General features: G+C 36.8%; 1 protein-coding gene across 1 annotated transcript in view; it reads right to left on the bottom strand.

The window, feature by feature from the left end:
- Positions 1 to 20,676, bottom strand: part of MAN1A1 (mannosidase alpha class 1A member 1) — a 169,752-nt gene that overhangs the window by 26,822 nt on the left and 122,254 nt on the right. Inside the window, exon 7 of the mRNA XM_020899685.2 lies at positions 619 to 742. Coding sequence (XP_020755344.2) covers positions 619 to 742 — 124 coding nt within the window. The remainder of the gene's footprint in view (positions 1 to 618; positions 743 to 20,676) is intronic.

Raw genomic sequence — 20,676 nt, 5'->3', positions numbered from 1 at the left:
GGTGCATCAGCGCTGGGAGGGTGAGGAAGACGGAGAGATGAGAAGGGTCACCGGATGTGGCAACAGCGTGGCTGGGAGGAAAGCCCAGCGGGAAAGCGTTCCAGGAGGTGGAAGTCAGGCAGAGAAGACAACACACACAGACAACGCTTCCAAGGACTCTGCCGTGAAGGGGAGCTGGCAAAGCGCGGTGAAAGCTAAACAAGGGCGGGGTGGTGGGTGGTGGGTGTGTTTCCTGAAAATTAAAAATCAATTCAACTGTGACCTTGCATTTGTAAAACTGAGTTCAAAAAGTCTTTCACATATGTGGTTCACATAGTCCACAAAAACACTGTATGTTTTTTAGAAAAGGGAAAAAATTGAGAGAGGTGAAGTTACTTACTGGAGGTGAAGAGAACTGGACATGTAAGGCAGGCCCTCTTGCAATGAGTTAGAACAGTGCCATGAAATAGTGCTTTATAAGTTTGGTTACAAGCAATGCTGCATGTAACAAAACTTCATGAAGGGCTCCATTAGACTTGGCTGTTCTGTTCCATATTCCATATGCCTGAATCTCCGCAGAGAGGATATTTTTTCCTACAAGTACTCTTTTGTAATGCAGGGTCGACTGGAGAATCTCACCTTATCAGCAAAGATGGGGTTTCCTGATAAGTAGCTCAAGTGCATAAACTCCAAGTGCAGAGTTCCAAATTCTGCCAAAATACTGCTCCCTCCTGAGGCCCAGGGCCAGTTCCTTCCAATCCCACTACAGAAGAGAAGAGAGTGAAGAGTTATGGGTCAGACTAATTCCATCTTTTTGCAGCTCTAAGTAGTAGAAGCTAAAGAGACAGCTTTTGAATAACGGCATCTCAGCTAACAGATCACTTTGTATATTTTAAAATATTCACTGCTGTTTTCCTTGGCTACTGGTTTCAAGCTTTGACCCTTATCTCCAGATGGAAAATTACTTTTGACGTAAGTCAGAAAGAAGTTGTTATCTGCTTGCTGTTGATGAACAAGTATTTCAGAAGGTACAGGTGCCATATAGAGATACACATCCATTCCAACTAGAATATAAAACAAAGTCAGACCAAAATACCCCCACCATGTTCGAGATTCCACATAAAGCCTTTCAACATTTTATTTAATAAAAGTCCAGGGACTTTTACTGATTTTACATATAACATTTTCTACACAATTTTATATAAAACATTATTTTTGGATATAAGATCCAACACTCATTCCAACCCGCTTCAAACTTCCTCCCCATTTACTTGACATCCTTTCTTATGTTTCCCTTCACACAATATTACCTATTCTCTAAGGCACTCAGGTATTATTCCATGATCTAGTTAATTTATGCTAAAAAATTTCAACAAAATTATGTAATTCAAATCTGAAAGACGTCAATCAGATACACTTAAAAAATGATTGCCTTGTGGCTTATCTTAGTGAAATGCTTTTTAGAAAGAGTTAGTCCCAAACATATGCTGACACAAATACATACAAGTGACTCTTGAGACAAGGTCATACCCTTGGGTATGGTTTATTTTTGGAAGGCTATTTAAAATGTCCAACACAGGTGATAATTCAAATAAAGAATAAAGCTAATGACTCTCCTGACCAATAAATCTCCTTCCACAAGCTGAAAATCCACATTTTGGTTTTCATTCAGACTCACATTTATTGTATGCCTACTCTTTGCCAGGGACTACAGTAGGACATTGGGTTCCAAGGATTTTTATAATGAACGAATCACTCTTAACTGCCTTCTAGTATAATGGGAGAGAAAGACCTAAGCATAAATAATTCTAATCACATACGGTAAGAGCCAGGTTAAGTGTGTGAAGTGTTCTGAGTGCCTAGAGTCAGGACATGCAATCCAGCATGGTAGTGATCAAGATGGCTTCTTCAAGAAGAGTCTTGAGTTGATTCTTGAAGGGTAAGTAAGAAATAGTGAGGGAAGAATGAATAGAGAATCCAGGCAGTGAGAGACTCACAGCAGAAGGGCTAGCCTTAGGAACTGGAGGTAGCTCCAGAGATTGGTAAGTGGAGGGAGGGGAAGGCGGGAAGGAGAGAAGGCTACAAGGTTAAGTTAAAGCCAAATCTTGGAGGGTAAAGAGCCTCTTGATGAGGATGGAAGAGGACAGTGAAAAAGCTGGCTTAAAACTCAACAGTCAAAAAACTAAGATCATGGCATCTGGTCCCACCACCTCATGGCAAATAGATGGGGAAAAAGTGGAAGCAGTGACAGATTTTATTTTCTTGGGCTTCAAAACCACTGTGGACAGTGACTGCAACTATGAAATTAAAAGACAGTTTACTCCTTGGAAGGAAAGCTATGACAAGCATATTAAAAAGCAAAGACATCCCTTTCCTGACAAAGGTCCATCTAGTCAAAGCTGTGGTTTTTTCCAGTAATCATGTATGAATGTAAGAGCTGGACCATAAAGAAGGCTGGGTACTGAAGAATTGAGGCTTTCAAATTGTGGTGCTGGAGAAGACTCTTGAGAGTCTCTTGGACTGCAAGGAGATCAAACCAGTTAATCCTAAAGGAAATCAACCCTGAATACTCGTTGGAAGGACTGATACTGAAGCTGAAGCTCCAATACTTTGGCCACCTGATACAAAGAACAGACTCACTGGAAAAAACCCTGATGTTGGGAAAGATTGAGGGCAGGAGGAGAAGGGGGTGACAGAGGATGAGATGGTTGGATGGCATCACTGACTCAATGGACATGACTTTGAGCAAACTCTAGGAGATAATGAAGGACAGGGAAGCCTGGCAAGCTGCAGTCCACAGGGTCACAAAGAGTCGGACACAACTTAGCAACTGGTCAAAAACAACACCTGGACGCTTGTGGATTTCTCACTTTCCTCTCTTTCTAAGTTAGCTCCACTGACATACTGCTCTTGGTGTACCCTAGGTTTCCCACCTGCTTTGTTTTTCATCTTAGGTATTCACAACCCTGGGTAAACCCTTCTGTTCTGTCACTGCTTCTGCCGCAGGGCTTCTAAGGACACTCAGGAAAAGGAAAATAATGATGACAAATTGGTATCTGACATGGCATGCCTTCCTCTTTTTAGAAAAATCTAGGTTTTGTTTCCAAAACACAAATTTATAGTAAATGTAATAAACAGAAATAAAAGACAGAGATCTGAAAATATTTATTTTAGAAAATGCCTTACATTTACTAACTTCTGGGACTGAGAGTCAGTTTTTATTTTCATGGTTGGCTTAGGTAAAAGGAACAGCCAATCATCCAAATAGGATGAACGGCTACTTTCAAGTTTTATTAACATATGGCAAATGCATACAGTAATTGGTCATTAATTTGCTGTCATGACATATTATGTTTTTATTCTAACCGTTCCATCACTGACCAAAGTCAATAAGCCTATTCAGCAAAACTACAAATTTCCATGTTCCAGAGAATCTATAAAAAACAAAGCCACAAAACCAAGCAAGAGGGAACAACGACTTCATGCTAGAGAAGGAGGAGGATGGCACATTTCCAGATCTTCAGGGACTGATTCAAATTCAGGGTATCAGAGGGTGTGGGAGGGCACTCAGATGCAAAACAAGCAGTACAGGTACTAAATAAAATTCAAATTACTTTTGTATGCAGGTATTTGCTCTCTGCTATTAATGTGGTTAATCAAGAGAATATCAGAGACACTGAAAAATTTTCAATATGTTAAAAAATAAAGATTTTTAAAAGGGTTATACACACACACACACACAAATATGTATGTATATGTTTTCTCTTTCTCTTTGTACTCATTCGTATCAGAATGAAAACAGCACTGTATCATTAATTATATAGGAAGCAAAACATTAAAAGCACTAGCAAAGGATATGTCATATGAACAGAAAGGAAGCTGGGCTTCAAATGCATGTATTATGCTTATAAGAAAGTATAGTTTTGGTTGCCAGTCTTTCAACCTACAAAATTAATATATTTCAGTAAAATTATAAGATCAATGGTTACACTGGCTCTTAAATATAAGTCCTGAAAGGGTTTCAAGAAATCAGGTAAGGCATCATTACAAAATAAGGTCAAAATGAATTTCACTTGAGAGAGTAAGGGATTTTAAATATCTTTAACTTTAGTTCTGTTGTCACAGTATTTTAAAGGAAATGATGTTCTTTTTTAAATTTTACAAGCACTAATATTTTAGAAAAGTGCTTTAAATATAAAATAACAGTTTGTGCTCAGAAACTATAAATTCCATAAGGCAAGCATGAAAGGAAAGAATATTTAAATACTGCCAATCTTGTTATAGTGACTGCCTATTAAGCCAAAATGATGACTCAGCATATGGAAATACATACACAGAAAGGCAATTAACATGATGTGAAGAGCTGCCAAGTGTTTGGTTCAAAGAATCCTGGAGTAGAACTTCAAACTTTGGTATCATCCTAATTTCATTTATTTCTGTTTCCTTCAATCTTCAGTTCTTCCATTTTACACCGGAGTATTATTTAATACATGTATCTCAACTTTTAATTTAAAACATCATAATTCTACAAAGGTAATAATTCTTGGAAAATAAAATATCACATCAGAAAATAACTGATTTTGGCAACTGCAATTAGAAACATGTCTTTTAAAAAACTGAGTTGCTATGATTCTTTTCAAAATGTGGATTACTGTTTTGTTGCTTTAGAGACTGTAATTTGAATGTGGTTTATTAGCAGCTGTATTATACTTCCTCATTTGGCTGCACTCAAAAGCAAGAAGGCATAATTATTTACTGAACTTATAACTCTGATAAGCAATGGGCATTATGTGTTTCCTTCCCTCTCTTGGGAATAGTTAACAGCACCAAAGAAAGGAAGTGCAGTACTAATGATGCTATTCTACTCACATTTGAATCCTATGGGAGAGATGCTAACTCTTTTGCCAGAACTTATAATGAATCAAGTAGCTGGAGGATTATTCTGGATTGATGGTATATACCCCCTCAAATTAATCTTAAATCCAGGTACCTAAAGTTATATGTTATAGTTACTTTCCAGATACAATTTAGAACAAATACACCTGTTTTTCTTAATATCATCAAATGTAATAAAGAATTTATAGAACTGAACAATTCTAAAAAACTGCCAGATGAATATACAAGCAAAACATTAAATAGTTCTAAAGTCCTGCTGCAGACTTTAAATTTACTCTTCCTTGCTGCCTGCTCATCTTTAGAAAATGGAAAATGGGCCAATAAAGAAATTTCTTGAGGATTCTTGCCTGAATAATTTCTGATTAGCTGATCAGTAAACAAACTCAAGTTCACAGTCCAAAATACAGCTTATTCCTTGGGGCTATAGAGTTAACAAGTTTTGGAAGAAAAAAAATTTTCCCATGTTCTATATATCATGGTAAAATTTTACTTATGTTTGCAAATGAAGGGGCACACAGGGATATTTAATTCAAAACAGCAGATAACCCAATATTATTCCTTTTGGATTTTAGCACAAATTAGGAAAAAATAATTAGAAAGTTCACGATGATTGCTTCATTTAAACGTATTCCCAAAGCTAACTGATTTTGAGACTAAGCAATTTCAGCTTCACTTATTACAAATGCTTCCTTCCTGCAAAGGTTCACACAGTGCCAATCTTTTAAGTTTCTAGCCTAAGACACCTCATTAAGACTTGGACTACAATTCCAGGCACTAAGACTAGTCATGATCCCACAGAAATTCTGACTGAGGAGCACTGATCCCCCCGAGGGCTATCCTTCCAGGGAAAGCTGTCTTAATAAAGGGCAGTCACTAGACTGAATTAATTCATAATCCAATACTTAACTGTTTCTGAATAGTAGCATGTGGATTATATCTCTCAAGAATTTTCATACTTAAAATTTTTTAACCAAGGGCCCACACAACTTTTAAAAAATTATCCGTATCTTGTTCCATTTTTGGAGTGTTTAGTTAAGACAGAATTATAACTGAATAGTTATTATCTTAGTTTATTCTCATCCTCAATACTGCTGTCCTTGTATTTGACTATCTTGGATTGGAGGATAAGCTTAGGGCTACAAAGACTGAGATGACAAGTCCTCTCTAATTCCATAACTAATTTGCTCCTGAGATTCAGAGATGCTAAAACTGTTTTCCAGCTGCTCTTTGGGTAAGACCCCTCTGCTAACCAGACTGAAAAGAAGCTGAATGTAGTTTCTGCCCAGTTATGGGGCACACGGAATATCCTAGCATTAGGTCAGGGAACCCCACCAAAAGGCAGTACTAAAGAGAAAATATTCCAGTGACTTTAGGATGTGTGAGCATGCTCATATATTTACTTTATCACACTTAAAAAAATCATATTCTACTTGCTTGCTTTAAATATACATTACTTTTTTTTTTCACAGACATTTCCCATGTCAATCAATGTATATCACTGTCATTGTGGAGTACTGAGTGCATAGTATCTGACTGAATGGATATATTCTAATTTACTTAAATATAACCCTACTGACTCAATGGACATGAGTTTGAGCAAATTTCGGGAGATGGTGAAGGACAGGGAAGCCTGATGTACTGCAGTCTATGGGGTTGCAAAGAGTTGGACATGACGGAGCAACTGAACAACAACCACCCTTACTGATGGACACTGAAGCTAATTTATTTTTTATTTACGATTATACTGCTATAAATAATTTGCTGGTAAGCATAGACCTTTGATAAAGCTAACTTACTTTTACATAAAAAATGTTGACATCAATTCCAGCTGGAAGCTGTTAGCTTGTCTAAACTGATAATGAGGATGGGCTTGGAGGCATATATGTCCACTGTTTACAGAGATATTTCTCCTTACAAAGTGTTACATACCATCACATTTGGTAGCTTCTAGAACTCTTGGGGTAGTGCAAATCCATTTGTTATAAATCATCACATTAAGTCCTTTGAAACTGGAGTGGTGGAAGTTACAGACAAGGACTTCACATCCAGACACTTTTCTAATAAACCTCGGGGTGGAACAGAAGCATAGGATGTTGCATCTTCCAAATGGTAATTCACTAATAAAATTAATAGTTTGCCAGACATTCCCTTCCTTTGATTTTAGATATAATTATTCCACTACTGTAAGAGTTTAACATATAACATCATTCCAAGACATTACTTAAGATCTAAGACTACAGTCAGATTTGATTATGTTTGTTATAGAGTCGCCAAGTTGTGTCTGACTCTGAGACCCCTTGAACTGCAGCATGCCACGCTTCCCTATCTTTCACTATCTCATGGAGTTTGCTCAAACTTATGCCTATTAAGTTGGTGATGTCATCCAGCCGTCTCGTCCTCTGCCACCCACTCCCTCCCCCTGCCCTCAATCTTTCCCAGTATCCAGGGTCTTTTCTAATAAGACAGCTCTTCACAACAGGTGGCTGGAGCTTCAGCTCAAGCATGAGTCCTTCCAATGAATATTCAGGGTTGATATCCTTTAGGATTGACTGGTTTGATCTCCTTGCAGTCCTAGGGACTCTCAAGAGTCTTCTCCAGCACCACAGTTTGAAAGCATCAATTCTTTGGTGTTCATTCTTCTTTATGATCCAATTCTCACATCTGGTACATGACTACTGGAAAAATCATAGCTTTGACTAGACGGAACTTTGTCGGCAAAGTAATGTCTCTGCCTTTTAATATGCTGTCTAGGTTTGTCATAGCTTTTCTTCCAAGGAGCAAGTGTCTTTTAATTTCATGGCTGCAGTCATCATCTGCAGTGATTTTAGAGCCCAAGAAAATAAAGTCTGTCACTGTTTCCACTTTTTCCCCCATCTGTTTGCCATGAGGTGATGGGACCAGATGCCATGATCTTAATTTTCTTTTTTTAAAAAAAATTTTTTTCCATTTATTTTTATTAGTTGGAGGCTAATTACTTTACAACATTGCAGTGGTTTTTGTCATACACTGAAATGAATTAGCCATGGATTTACATGTATTCCCCATCCCGGTCCCCCCTCCCACCTCCCTCTCCACCCGATCCCTCTGGGTCTTCCCAGTGCACCAGGCCCGAGCTCTTGTCTCATGCATCCCACCTGGGCTGGTGATCTGTTTCACCCTAGATAATACACATGTTTCGATGCGTTCTCTTGAAACATCCCACCCTCACCTTCTCCCAGAGTCCACAAGTCTGTTCTATACATCTGAGTCTCTTTTTCTGTTTTGCATATAGGGTTATCGTTACCATCTTTCTAAATTCCATATATATGTGTCAGTATACTGTAATGGTCTTTATCTTTCTGGCTTACTTCGCTCTGTATAATGGGCTCTTAATTTTCTGAATGCTGAGTTTTAAGCCAGCTTTTCCACTTTCCTCTTTCACCTTCATCCAGAGGTTCTTTAGTTCTGCACTTTCTGCCATTAGAGTGGTATCATCTGCATATCTGAGGTTGTTGATAATTCACCCAGCAATCTTGATTCCAGCTTGTGAATCATCCAGCCTGGCATTTCACATGATGTACTCTGCATAGAACTTAAATAAGCAGGGTGACAATATACGACCTTCACATACTCCTTTTCCAATTTTGAACCAGTCTGTTGTTCCATGGCCAGTTCTAACTGTTGCGTCTTGTACTGTACCCAGGTTTCTCAGGAGACAGGTAAGCTGGTTTAGTATTCCCATCTCTTTAAGAATTTTCCACAGTTTGCTGTGATCTAGACAAAGGTTTTAGCGTAGTCAATGAAGCAGATGTTGTGTTATAATTCCCTTGCTTTTCTATGATCCAATGAATATTGGCAATTTGATCTCTGGTTCCCCTACCTTTTCTAAATCTAGCTTGTACCTCCAGAAGCTCCTGGTTCACATACTGTTGAAGCTGAGCTTGAAGGATTTTGAACATTACCTTGAGAGCATGTGAAATGAGTACAACTGTATGGTAGTTGGAACATTCTTTAGCACTGCCCTCTTTTTCTGCCTTGCACTGTATGGGTCTATGGCTCATCTGCAGATCAAGACAAATGCAATCAGTACAGACCCAAGTCCTTGATTCTCTGTATGCTATACAAAAGTCTCTTTCCATAACCAGAATGGCCAGGATTTCTCCCTTCTTGATTCTAAATCCTCAGAGAGACAGATTCTGCTTTATGCACCTGTGCAACCTCAAAGTCTAAGGCCTGCCAAGAAAGAGAGGTGCTCAATTCAAGCTTCATTTAATAAAACTGAAAAAAAAATTAGCAAAAGGATGTTTTTATTTCCTCCTCCCCCTAATTTATACCTAAATTATATAATCCTACATTAGTGTCACCATACACCTGCCCTCTTAGAGCCAACTTAAGAAAAAACATACTTGCTGGGTTAATCATATAGTTTTCTACCATAAACTTGAGGTAGTCTGAGGTTGTAATTTCTAAGAACTTAGAGGTGAAATGAGGAAAGTGTGGATAGAATGGTAAATTTTTATGAAGGCTAAATTTTATTCAATTTAATGACTTTTTAATTCTGAATCTATGTCTTTCCTATTTTTGTGATGTTAAGCTTATCTTTTTCTTCCTAAATGGAATAATGATAGGAGGCAGTTTTCCTTTTTGTTTTCTTGAGCATCTTTTTTTTTTTTTAATGAAAAAAAAAATGCTGGCAATGTAAGGCTGGTCTCTCAATAACTGGGGAAATTTTACTAGGTCCGTGAAAGCTAAAAATCTGGCACCACTAATTGTAAGATACAGTCAAAGCTACACAGCAATTACTGGAAAGCTCACTATCAGTTACACCAAAACTAATGTTAGTTTTTGGCAGAAATTCTGAGGTATAAAAGGAGCGTTAAGTGAGTTTGTCCAACAGGTTAAAAAATAAGCACTTTGGAGGTACATCCTGCTAAACTAAGAAGTCAGACTGAATTAGTCAGTCAACAGTCAGGATGCTGTGCAAAGCAAACATCAAACACTATAAAACCATATGCTAAGGTTTCTTAATAGTCAAGATAGCTTACTCTGACATTTGTGGTATCAACTGAAATTCACTGCAATTTTTGTTCAGGCACTTGAGTAGAGGTAAAACTGTTTCAGAGAATAGTTTCTGCTCTTACTAGAGGCATTCCCCAGAGGTCTTTAGTGAAAAAATCCAGTGAGTCTAATTAAATTTTTATAAAAGAAAATGAACTTTATGTCTGGTATATGAAGTACATTGGTATCTTATTTTCAAGTTCAGCAGATATTGAACATAGGTCTTATCTAGATACTAAACTGCTTGGGAGTAACTGGGAAAGAGTCATTCCCTAATGATTAACAAATTAGTTATCACTATACTTTAGGGTGGGTAATACATTGTTTTAAAGGCAGGAACAGTAAATAAGTTCTGTAGTGGAAATAAGGAACCTGTAGTGGGAAAATGTATCTAAATGCTACAGATACTATTCAAATTCCCAAAGATGAATCAGCAAGAAAGTTCCAGAAAATGGATGATATCAAGGTAATCAGGGCTAATAACTAGTGCATTCTTTTAAGTAACATTAGGTAAACTCAGATATTTTTCTTACCATCTAGTGGAAATCTAACCAGCCCAAAGAAACTAGATGGTTAGTTAAACTACTTTATCATTTGAAATGGTAGTTTTCTTAGTTTTGAATTTTTACAGAAGAAGTATCACACAAACAATGTGTGTATAGCTTGTGGGAAGAACAAACAGACTCTGGGATTACGTTGAACAGATGCTGGAGAGTAAAGCTACCAGCTATTGCATTCTCATTTTCCTGCCTTCTGCCTATACGTATGCTTCCGAGACTGTGGAAAACAGTGTTATGAAATAGTGTGGCAACTAGTAGGTTTGAAAACATAAAGATAAGGAAAAATTATGACAAAAGAATAAAGAGGACAATAGAAATAAAGAGGAAGCATAAATCATTGAGGAAGATCCAGCAATAAAGACAGGTGTCCTCAACGGAACATTACCTACTACAATGAAATCGACGTCTGTTCTAACTCTCACTGACATCCTTATATAAAATAGAATTGTGCTAAAGGATCATCTGTGTATAATTAGCTATATGCTGCCTGGTGACACCTTCTCTGTTATTTCTTTTTCCACATGCTGAAATTCATCTCTCTAACCAGAGAATAAGATCTACAGGGGGAGATAAAACTGTCTTTTTTTTTTTTTTAAACCAACACCACCACCCCTTCAAAGAGATACTAATAGTAGAGGCCATAATTTGATGTTTGATGCATTTATATATTAGGGCAACAAATCCACTTCTAATATTACTGTAATTCAAATTCTGAAATTATTCTAAGCAAGGTTCATTATAATTAAAATATTTTATATGTACTGACACTTTCAGTTTATGTTTACCTTTAATTTCCAAGTGTGGATATTTTCAGTAATTAAGATCCTTTATATTATAGGAAGAAATACTAAAAAAAGTAACTAATCTCCTAAAAACTTTCACAAAGTAAAAATAATCAAAATGGGTAAACTACATGGTCTGAACCTTTGTTAGTCTCCTACTGCTGATGTGAACATTCACAAAATGTTTTAAAATACTAAGCAAATAGTTGGTGGAACTTTGATAGTAAAACTGCCTGTTTCCCAGTAGAATATTCAAAATATGAGCACTGACACACATAACTAACTTTTAAAATCTATAATGTGTGTTAGTTCTGTAAAATGCCACGAAGAATACATAATATTTTGAGACCGTTCAGTCATATTTATTTTACCATTAAGGAAATAATCAGATAAATGAGTGCCATCACAAAAATGTAGCTTTTGATAACTTTAATGTTAGAAAACATTATAAAATGCTAAAATGAAAATATCAAAATAGCATTTTAAAATTATAAATAATAGCCACTCTCATTTTACCTATTTGTGTAGTTGCTAAGTCATGTCCAATTCTTTGCGATCCCATGAACTGTAGCCTGCCAGGCTCCCCTGTTCAAGGGATTCTCCAGGCAAGAATACTGGTTGCTGTGCCCTCTTCCAGGGGATCTTCCCAACCTAGGGATCAAACCCAGGTCTCCAACATTTCAGGCAGATTCTTTGCCATCTGAGCCACCAGGGAAGCCCAAGAATACTGGAGTGGGGAGCCTATCCCTTCTCCAGGGGATCTTCCTGACCCAGGAATGGTTAGGCTTTATATTTCATATAAGGTTCAGTGCAAACATGATGGCCCAGAGAATTTTACGTAATTAATAGGCCCCAAACACTGCTGTTTGGATCTTCCCCTGTAGCTCAGTCGGTAAAGAATCTGCCTGCAGTGCAGGAGACCCAGGTCGGGAAGATCCCCTGGAGAAGGAACTGGCAACCCACTCCAGTATTATTGCCTGGAGAATCCCATGGACAGAAGAGCCTGGCAGGCTATAGTCCATGGGGTCACAACAGTTGGACTTAGTGACTAAACCACAACCGAGCACTGCTGTTCTTAACCTACTGAGGATAGGGTTTGATGATATTATGAAAAGAATATATAAGAAACAGAAGAATCTGGAATGAAAGGGGAGAGGCAAGGCTTAGGACAATCTATATTAGACTAAGTTAAGACCAGACTTTCCAGGTAGATCTGGTCTAAAATGAGCTGTTGTGAAATAAAGCAATGAATTAGTAGGGGGATTCCAGGGTTTTATGGACTGGGGTTACTCTTGGTACAAAATAAGTCTTACAGCTTTGATGTGTCGTCTTGTTCCATGAATACCAATTTAAAAACAATCACAATGTTTATGGTCTCTTCCCTGCCTCTCTCATTCAAAATGAAAATGCTCTCCTAAGGTCCTTGGGGAAAATGTACTTTCTTGGAATTTAAGATGACCTACTTCAGTTAAGAGTAGGACTGCAATGTGGCAAATGGCACAACCATCATGTAATGTTAAGCACCAAGAAGAGAATAAAACAAGCTGATGTGACAGAGTCTGATGGGGAGCCTCTTTAGATGGGTTTTTTGGGAAGATCAGCTAAAGAGGGGATTTTCAAGTGCAGACGAGCAAGATAAAAATGAATCTGTCAGTGAGGACCTAGGAATGGTTCCTGCAAGTGCCCTAAACGGGGGACGTGACTCTGCAAAGTGTGAAAACAGAGGCTGGTTGTGTGGCTGTAGACAGGGACACTGAAGAGGTGGCAGAGGGCAGATCACCCAGGACTGGTGGGACAGAGCAGGCACTGACTTCTAAGTGCAGGTGGGAACTCATTCTAGGGTTTTAGATAGGAAGTTTGCATTGTTAAAGTTCACACTGGACACTGCGGGAAGAATGGACGATGTGAAAGCAAGACTGGAAGTAAGCGAGTGCAGGTATCCAGGCAAGATCAAGACGGTGGCCTGTTCTAGGTGCTGACAGTGGCCCTGGACAGACGCGGAGGGATTCAGGCTATGTCCGGAGGAGGAAATGGATTTGGGGATGAGAGAAGACCAGAATTAAGGCAGATTTTCTAATTGTTTGGCTTTAGCAGATGAGGGGGTATTGGTGCCACTTAAGAAGATGCAAAAGACTAATGTAGGAGCAGCCATGATAAAGTATGAGCTCTCTTTTTCAGACTCTGCTATAATAATCATTTATAATTAGAAGGACAAAGCCAAATTTGATCGGTTTAACTTTCCTTTTTTAGTTTTTTTTTATAAAGATCAATTTATGCAATTTAAGGAACTTTTACAATGCTTTTTCTCAACTTTAAAAATTATGAAAATAACATGAATATGGCAAAAAATTGAAAACATAGAAAAGAATATGTAATCAAAACAATATTTGCATCATATTCTAAGTCATAATTCTAATGGACAGAGGAGCCTGGCAGGCTGCAGTCCATGGGGTCACAGAGTCAGACACGACTGAGCAACTAACACCTTCATTTTCACTAAATCCTAAAATTATTTCTCAGAGAAAACACCATCAAGAATTTACTGAAACCTCTCCCCAAATTTCCTAATGCATGGTCACTAGACAAAATTTTTAAAAGTATAAGTGGAAGTATGCTATACATATTACTATACACTGTGTTTCATGAAAGGTTTAAGTATCTTGGTGTTCTACCATGTAACAGCTGCATAGCATTCCAGTGTGTGAGTCAACAGTGACTTATTCAATTGTTTGTCTTTGGTCTCAAGTTTTGCTATCATAAACAATGTTGCACATTCATGAGTAGGTCTAAAGAATAAAATCTTACAAATGGAATTTCCAGGTCATAAAGAATATGTCTAAAATTTAATGAACACTACCCAGTTACCATCTAACAAATTTGTCCCAATACATATTCCCTTTAAGTGTGCATGAGAACATTCTAGCTACTAATTCTGGGCTACTAACTCTATTAACTTTCAAGTTTTTGAAACTTGGTAAATTTGCTAGGTGAAAAATGACTTTAGTTATGCGTTTCTGATGTTCAATGGACAATTGCATCTTTCCCTGAGAAGCACATGTTTATGAAATAGTTTCATGTGTGGATTGGACAAAATGTTCTCCATTATCAGTTAAATGCAGCTTTTTTTCTCCTGTATTAAATGGGGAAATATTGATGAAACTACTAAATAGTTTAATAGTTTAGTTACTGCCTCTCCCATTTCTGCTTTTTATAAATTAAAAAATATACAAGTATTATATAAGAAACAATGTAAAAATGAATTGAGAAACAGTTAAATATTGAATCCCTGCGCTTAGTTGCTCAGTCCTGCCTGACTCTCTGCGGCCCCATGGACTGTAGCCCACCAGTCTCCTCTGTCCATGGGGATTCTCCAGGCAAGAATACTGGAGTGGGTTGCCATGCTCTCCTCCAGAGAATCGCCCCAACCCAGAGATTGAACCCAGGTCTCCCACACTGCAGGTGGGTTCTTTACCATCTGAGCCACCAGGCAAGCCCAAGAACACTGGAGTGGGGAGCCTAGCCCGTCTCCAGGGGATCTTCCTGATCCAGGAATCAAACCAGGATCTCCTGCACTAAAGGTAGATTCTTGACTAGCCAAGCTACCAGGAAGCCCACTGAATCCCTACCCCCTTGTAATGTTTCCCACCTGTCAATCCTGGTTAACTAGTATCTTCCAACCACATGCATACAAACATACAGATATATATATCTACATAGATATATGTCTCTCAAGGATTTGTTCTTTTCAGTAAAAAAGATTACTTTATATATACTACTTCGTGAGGTACCTGTCTTAATTAACAGCTTATCACAGACACTTTCTGGGATAATCATTTTTAACAGCTGCATAATAATACTGCATAAAACAGATAATCACATTTCATTAAGCCAGTCCTCTACTGATAAACAGGTAGAGCTCTTCAAAATTTTAAATACTGCAGTTATGCCATGTGAACCATCCATAGTCATATTCATGCTTGTAGGAATAGCTTTTCACACATTAAGAAAACTTGCTTTTTATCTAGCACGTGTTTTGCTAATTTTCCCCCAAAATTACTGTTTGTCATTTGATTTTGGCCATTTTTTTTTTTTGCTATATTATTTTTATTTGGTAAAAATTTCAATTTTTTCCCTATATATTTAATAAGTTCTCGCTTCTGTGCCCTATTTATAAAGTCTTCTCTCTTCAAAATTATGCTTTAAAAATCCTGAAAATTTGGGCAACTTTTCTTAGAAAGTTAGATTCAACAGTGAAAACCAAAGTATTATTGTATATAAGTAATACATTTTTAAGCTATAAGTACTTTTGTTTCTTAGGTCATGTAATACTTAAAACTGTATTAGGCTCACCTGTTCAATAGCTTAGCTAATTATACTGTTGAATATTTAAGTTTCTAAAGTTAAATTTTCCTCAGTATTTTTTAGACTGTACTGCAAATTTAGTGATTTATTTCTTCCCTACAGAGATTTAGTAGTTTTGTCAATATTTCCTCATTAATAAAGAGAAAAAAAGCGGCATTTAAATGATAATAGAGAATATTTTATCCAGAAAAACAACAGAGAGGCTATAGGTAAATCAGAGAATGGGCCATAAAATCTTTAAACCTATGTATTTAGAGAATTTGCTGGTGTAACCACCGCCAAGGCCCTTAAACTCTCTAAGGCAGCCATCTTTTGCTTTGTAAAACAAAGTAACACTGTGCAACCCGCCTCCTATGACTTCACTGGGATCACACAGGATAATACACATGAAAGTGCACAGAAAACATAGGGTTTAGCCCAGAAAAGTATTTTTATCTTTTGCATTAAGCAACTGACATTTAGCTAACCAAAAGAAATCTGTTTTGGGTTTTTTTCTCTTCAATTTTAGAGATATGTACTCAATAAAAATAAATTAACCAAATGTTCACTTGGAGATAGAAACTATAACACAAGTAATGAGGAAACAAAATAAGGCATTCCCAAAACTTAAAAATGTAACAAATTACAACCATTAACACCCAACTTCCTTAAAGCAATTTAATTGCTGTAAAGCTACCAAATAAGCAGCACTTTAAGAAAGCTCTTATATGTTGCAAGTCCCCTGCTGCTGCTGCTGTTAAGTCGCTTCAGTGGTGTCCGACTCTGTGCGACCCCATAGACGGCTGCCCACCAGGCTCCCCCGTCCCTGGGATTCTCCAGGCAGGAACATTGGAGTGGGTTGCCATTTCCTTCTCCAATGCATGAAAGTGAAAAGTGAAAGTGAAGTCGATCAGTCGTGTTCCACTCTTCGCGACCCCATGGACTGCAGCCCACCAGGCTCCTCCGTCCATGGGATTTTCCAGGCAAGAGTACTGGAGTGGGGTGCAAGTCCTCTAGAAAAAGGTAATTCCAAAAATATTTCCAGGAGTAAGAGACAACTGCACAGACCTATGACATATATATAAGAAAACATGAAAATCCTTGAGTGATTCCTCCACCCCCACTCCAGCCCCAGCCAAAGGTGAGAACTCTTCATTTGTTCTGGACAGGCACAGTATATCCCTTCTGCAAGTTGGATAAATAATCAATTATGAGTCTTTAAGGAATCATCATTTTAAAAATTCACATATTTATAAATATCCATATACATAGCAAATTATTAAGATTATTCTCATAAATTATCCCCTGCCAAAATAGAACTTGTACAACATCATTTTAGAATGATGTCCAAAAGGTTATCAGAAAAATCTTTCTTAGGCCCAAACTTGCTCATTATGCTAACTACTTTACTATAGTAATGTGTAATGTCTGTAAAGAGTATTATGATTTCCAGAGCTGTGGTCTAATCAACTGTGAATCAGTGGGTTAAACCCACTAGAAAGTTTAAAGCTTAATTTTAAAGGGTAAAGATTTGATAACTCAAAAGATTTTACTTGGCAAGTTTGAAGAGTCATTGGTATAAATAATTTTTTGAAGTTAACCTCAATTTTTAATTTAGTTAAACTTACTTTCATTAAACTTTAACTTTGCAAGCGAAATAGTTTAAATTTCATTCTTGTTAGAAATGTCTGTAAATAATGAAGCACTGCAATCAATGTCAAAAATAACAGTCTTTCACAGACTTTTATTTTGACATCAGTTACACTGCTTCACAGACAAATTGGTAATTCACACTTAAAAAAAAAACAAAAACAAATATATCAGGCTAGAGGTAAATTCAGAGAAGAGAGGATGGCAAAAGGAAGTGGTAATCAACTTCACCTGTGGAAAGCAGAAGAGACTCTGCTAATGCTACAATAAGTTAATTAAAATTTTATTCACAGAAAAATAAAATAATGAGGATCCTAACTCATATCCTAAAAAGCTAAATGAGGTGCTGGCTGTAAAAATTCCTTGAAAGCTTCATGTTACCAAATTGCAATTGTTCTGTTTATTCTAATTTTTAAAAAGTGGTCCTTACTTGTTTAAAAAAATAATATTACCTTACTGTTTACAGGAAACTGGTAAGATTAAGAGACTTCCCTAAGGCTTTCAGTTAAGTGGCAGGAATGGGTGGGTTTCTAAACCAGGTCTATTTCTACAGCGTGTGTTCTACTCATTTCACATAATACATCATGTCATTTTTCATGCTGCTAGAGATGGTAGGGCCATGAAAATAAGAAAATTACCTGAGTCTAGGACAGAAAAAGGAATTTATTAAGTGAAAATTGAGGAATGACCAATCAGTATTCATTTATTTAAACAAGACGATGTTTTAAAAAAGAAAATCATACAAGACTGACTCATAATATACTTTTTCTTTAAAATAAAACTCCCCAGTACAAATATGCTATAGAGATAAAGAGAAAAACCATGCTGATATCTTGTAACAAAATAAAACAAGTTCAGTTTTTTAATGACTCCAAAATAAACTCTAAATGTCCAGGTCAACAACAGTTACTAGATCTATAAGCCTAATGCTTTGCCAAAATTGAAAAAGTCCAATTCTTAACGGCAATTCAGGACATCATCTCTCTCGTTTAATGTATATTTTTGTTAGGTATAAAATGTTTCAAAATATTGAAAAGCATTAAAAATGAAAAGTTTGACTTTCAATTTGTGCCTCATCTTCTCTTTTCCTATTCTCTCTCCTCCACTGAGAATCACTCCTGTCTGTTGAATCACTTTTACAGAAATTTTTTGCATATGCTAACAAATATGAATAAATATTCATTCCTTTTAACAGAAGTAGGGCTTCCCCAGTAGCTCAGCTGGTAAACAATCTGCCTGCAATGCAGGAGACCCTGGTTTGATTCCTGGGTCAGGAAGATCCGCTGGAGAAGGGATAGGCTACCCACTCCAGTATTCTGGCCTGGGGGACACGACTGAGTGACTTTCACTTTTACTAAGACCATATTCTTGTTTCATATTTAGAATACTCACTGATCTACTTTTAAAACTTAAATTTTAACAAAAAATTTCGAATACATAGACAAGGTAAAGCAAAAGTTCAGTAAGCACCTAGATTCATCCGTATACCCACCACCTAGATTTACTACTATTAATATTCATATTGTTATATTTGCTTTACTTACCTACCTATATATAAGCATATTAGTAATCTTTTGGGGAATTATTTTAATGAAATTATAGATATCTAGCCATGAAACAGTTCAATATTCATCTCCAAAGAGTAGGGACATTTTTCTTCAAATCATGTAATGCCTAGTCATTATCCAATCTCATCAACAAACTGACCTCAACATGTAAAGAACCATTACTTTTTACAGTGCTCTTTCTGCCGGCAGTACTGCTGGCATAAGAGAAATATTACAGTCTTCATCTAATACCCAAAGTTTACAGTGTTTATTTTTCATTATGGTTGTTGTTGTCACTTTATTTTTATTAGCACTTTTCATCTCTATTAAAAAAGTACTGTCTAAACTTCACTTTGACATCGGCATAGCAAACTGTCCTCACCATATTTAGTCTTCTGCAGTTTGGCATGCACAAAATTGCCTTAAAAATGTTATTTATATAATCATAGCTCACATCCTGAGCAGCGATAGGAAGTGCAAAGGAGAAAGCCCAGTTGCTCTTGTGGCAGAATCTTCCTTCTCTCTGTTCCACAAATTCTCTGCTCATTGACCTTGCCGGGACTTTATCTTACATTCTCAATTTATTAATCAACAGGAAGAGTGATTAGTGGTGGTGAAAACCGCACAGCTCTGTGTATATATACTAAAAAACTTTGTATACTTTATATGGGTGAATTGTATGGTATGTAAATTGTATGGTATGTTCATTAAAGCAGTTTTAAAAACAGAGGGAATATATATAAAATTCATTCTAAAGTATGTTCTAAACAGAATTAATTCCTTAAAGTGAAATTTAGGATTTTTCTATGTATATTCTTAGTACTAAAAAAAGCCTAATAATTAAACTAAATGAATTAAAGTTCCTATTTATTCTACTATTTTGATTATGTAACCATATTAAAACTGTGATTCTTACAAATGTAGGCATAGTATGTGCAGACAGTTTATAAAAAAGTATTGTTGTTTAGCTGCTAAGTCGTGTCTGACCCTTTGGGACCCCATGGACTGTAGCCGGCCAGGATCCTCTGTCCATGGAACTTTCCAGGCAAGGATACTGGAGTGGGTTGCCATTTCCTTCTCCAGGGATCCTCCCCACCCAGGGACGTAACCTGAGTCTCCTGCATTGGCAGGCAGATTCTCTACTACTGAGCCACAAGGGAAGTCCATAAAAAAGTACAGTTAGAAACAATCTTTTGTCCTATAAATACCAATCAAATAATCCTTTAAGCAAACAAAAAACAAAACATAATAAATTTAAAGCTGTGTGACTTGAAGGGAAATAAGTAATCTTACTTTCACAGGTAACACTGACAATTGGTACAATCATTCTGCAGGGGTGTTTGTCAAAATATATAAAAAGAATTTATAATAGTCATACTCCCTAATAATTCCATTTCCAGAAACTTATCCTGAAGAAATAATTTTATTCAAGTATAAACACTTATACTCCCAAGTATAAATAAATGAATTGTATATTCAGGTACTATTTATACTAATGTAAGACTGAAATGAGCTTGGCTATCTAACAAGAAGAAGAAGTTTAAAAACTATAGAAGATCTTATACTATGCAGCCATGTTGTAAGAAAATGTTTAATAACATGGAGGACCTTTCTAACATTTTTTTTTTTTTTAAATGAAAGGGCTTCTGACTTCCAGTAATGATGAAGGGAGTTAGTTGGCAAATCCTCCAGTAAGTAACAATTATAAAATCATGTTACCTATCTATCTATTAAAGGCACCAGAAAGTCACCAAGCGCAGGCTTAATATAAAAGAAAAGCACTGACCACTTGAAAGACACCACTGCAATGAGCTAGGATTCAAGTTAGTGGCTTTCCCCCAGATCTCATGGGGCTTCCCAGGTGGCGCAGTGGCAAAGAATCCA

This window comes from Odocoileus virginianus, chromosome 19 (genome assembly GCF_023699985.2).
Source record: "Odocoileus virginianus isolate 20LAN1187 ecotype Illinois chromosome 19, Ovbor_1.2, whole genome shotgun sequence".
Taxonomy (NCBI): Eukaryota; Metazoa; Chordata; class Mammalia; order Artiodactyla; family Cervidae; genus Odocoileus; species Odocoileus virginianus.
This window is presented reverse-complemented; position numbering and strand designations above follow the sequence as displayed.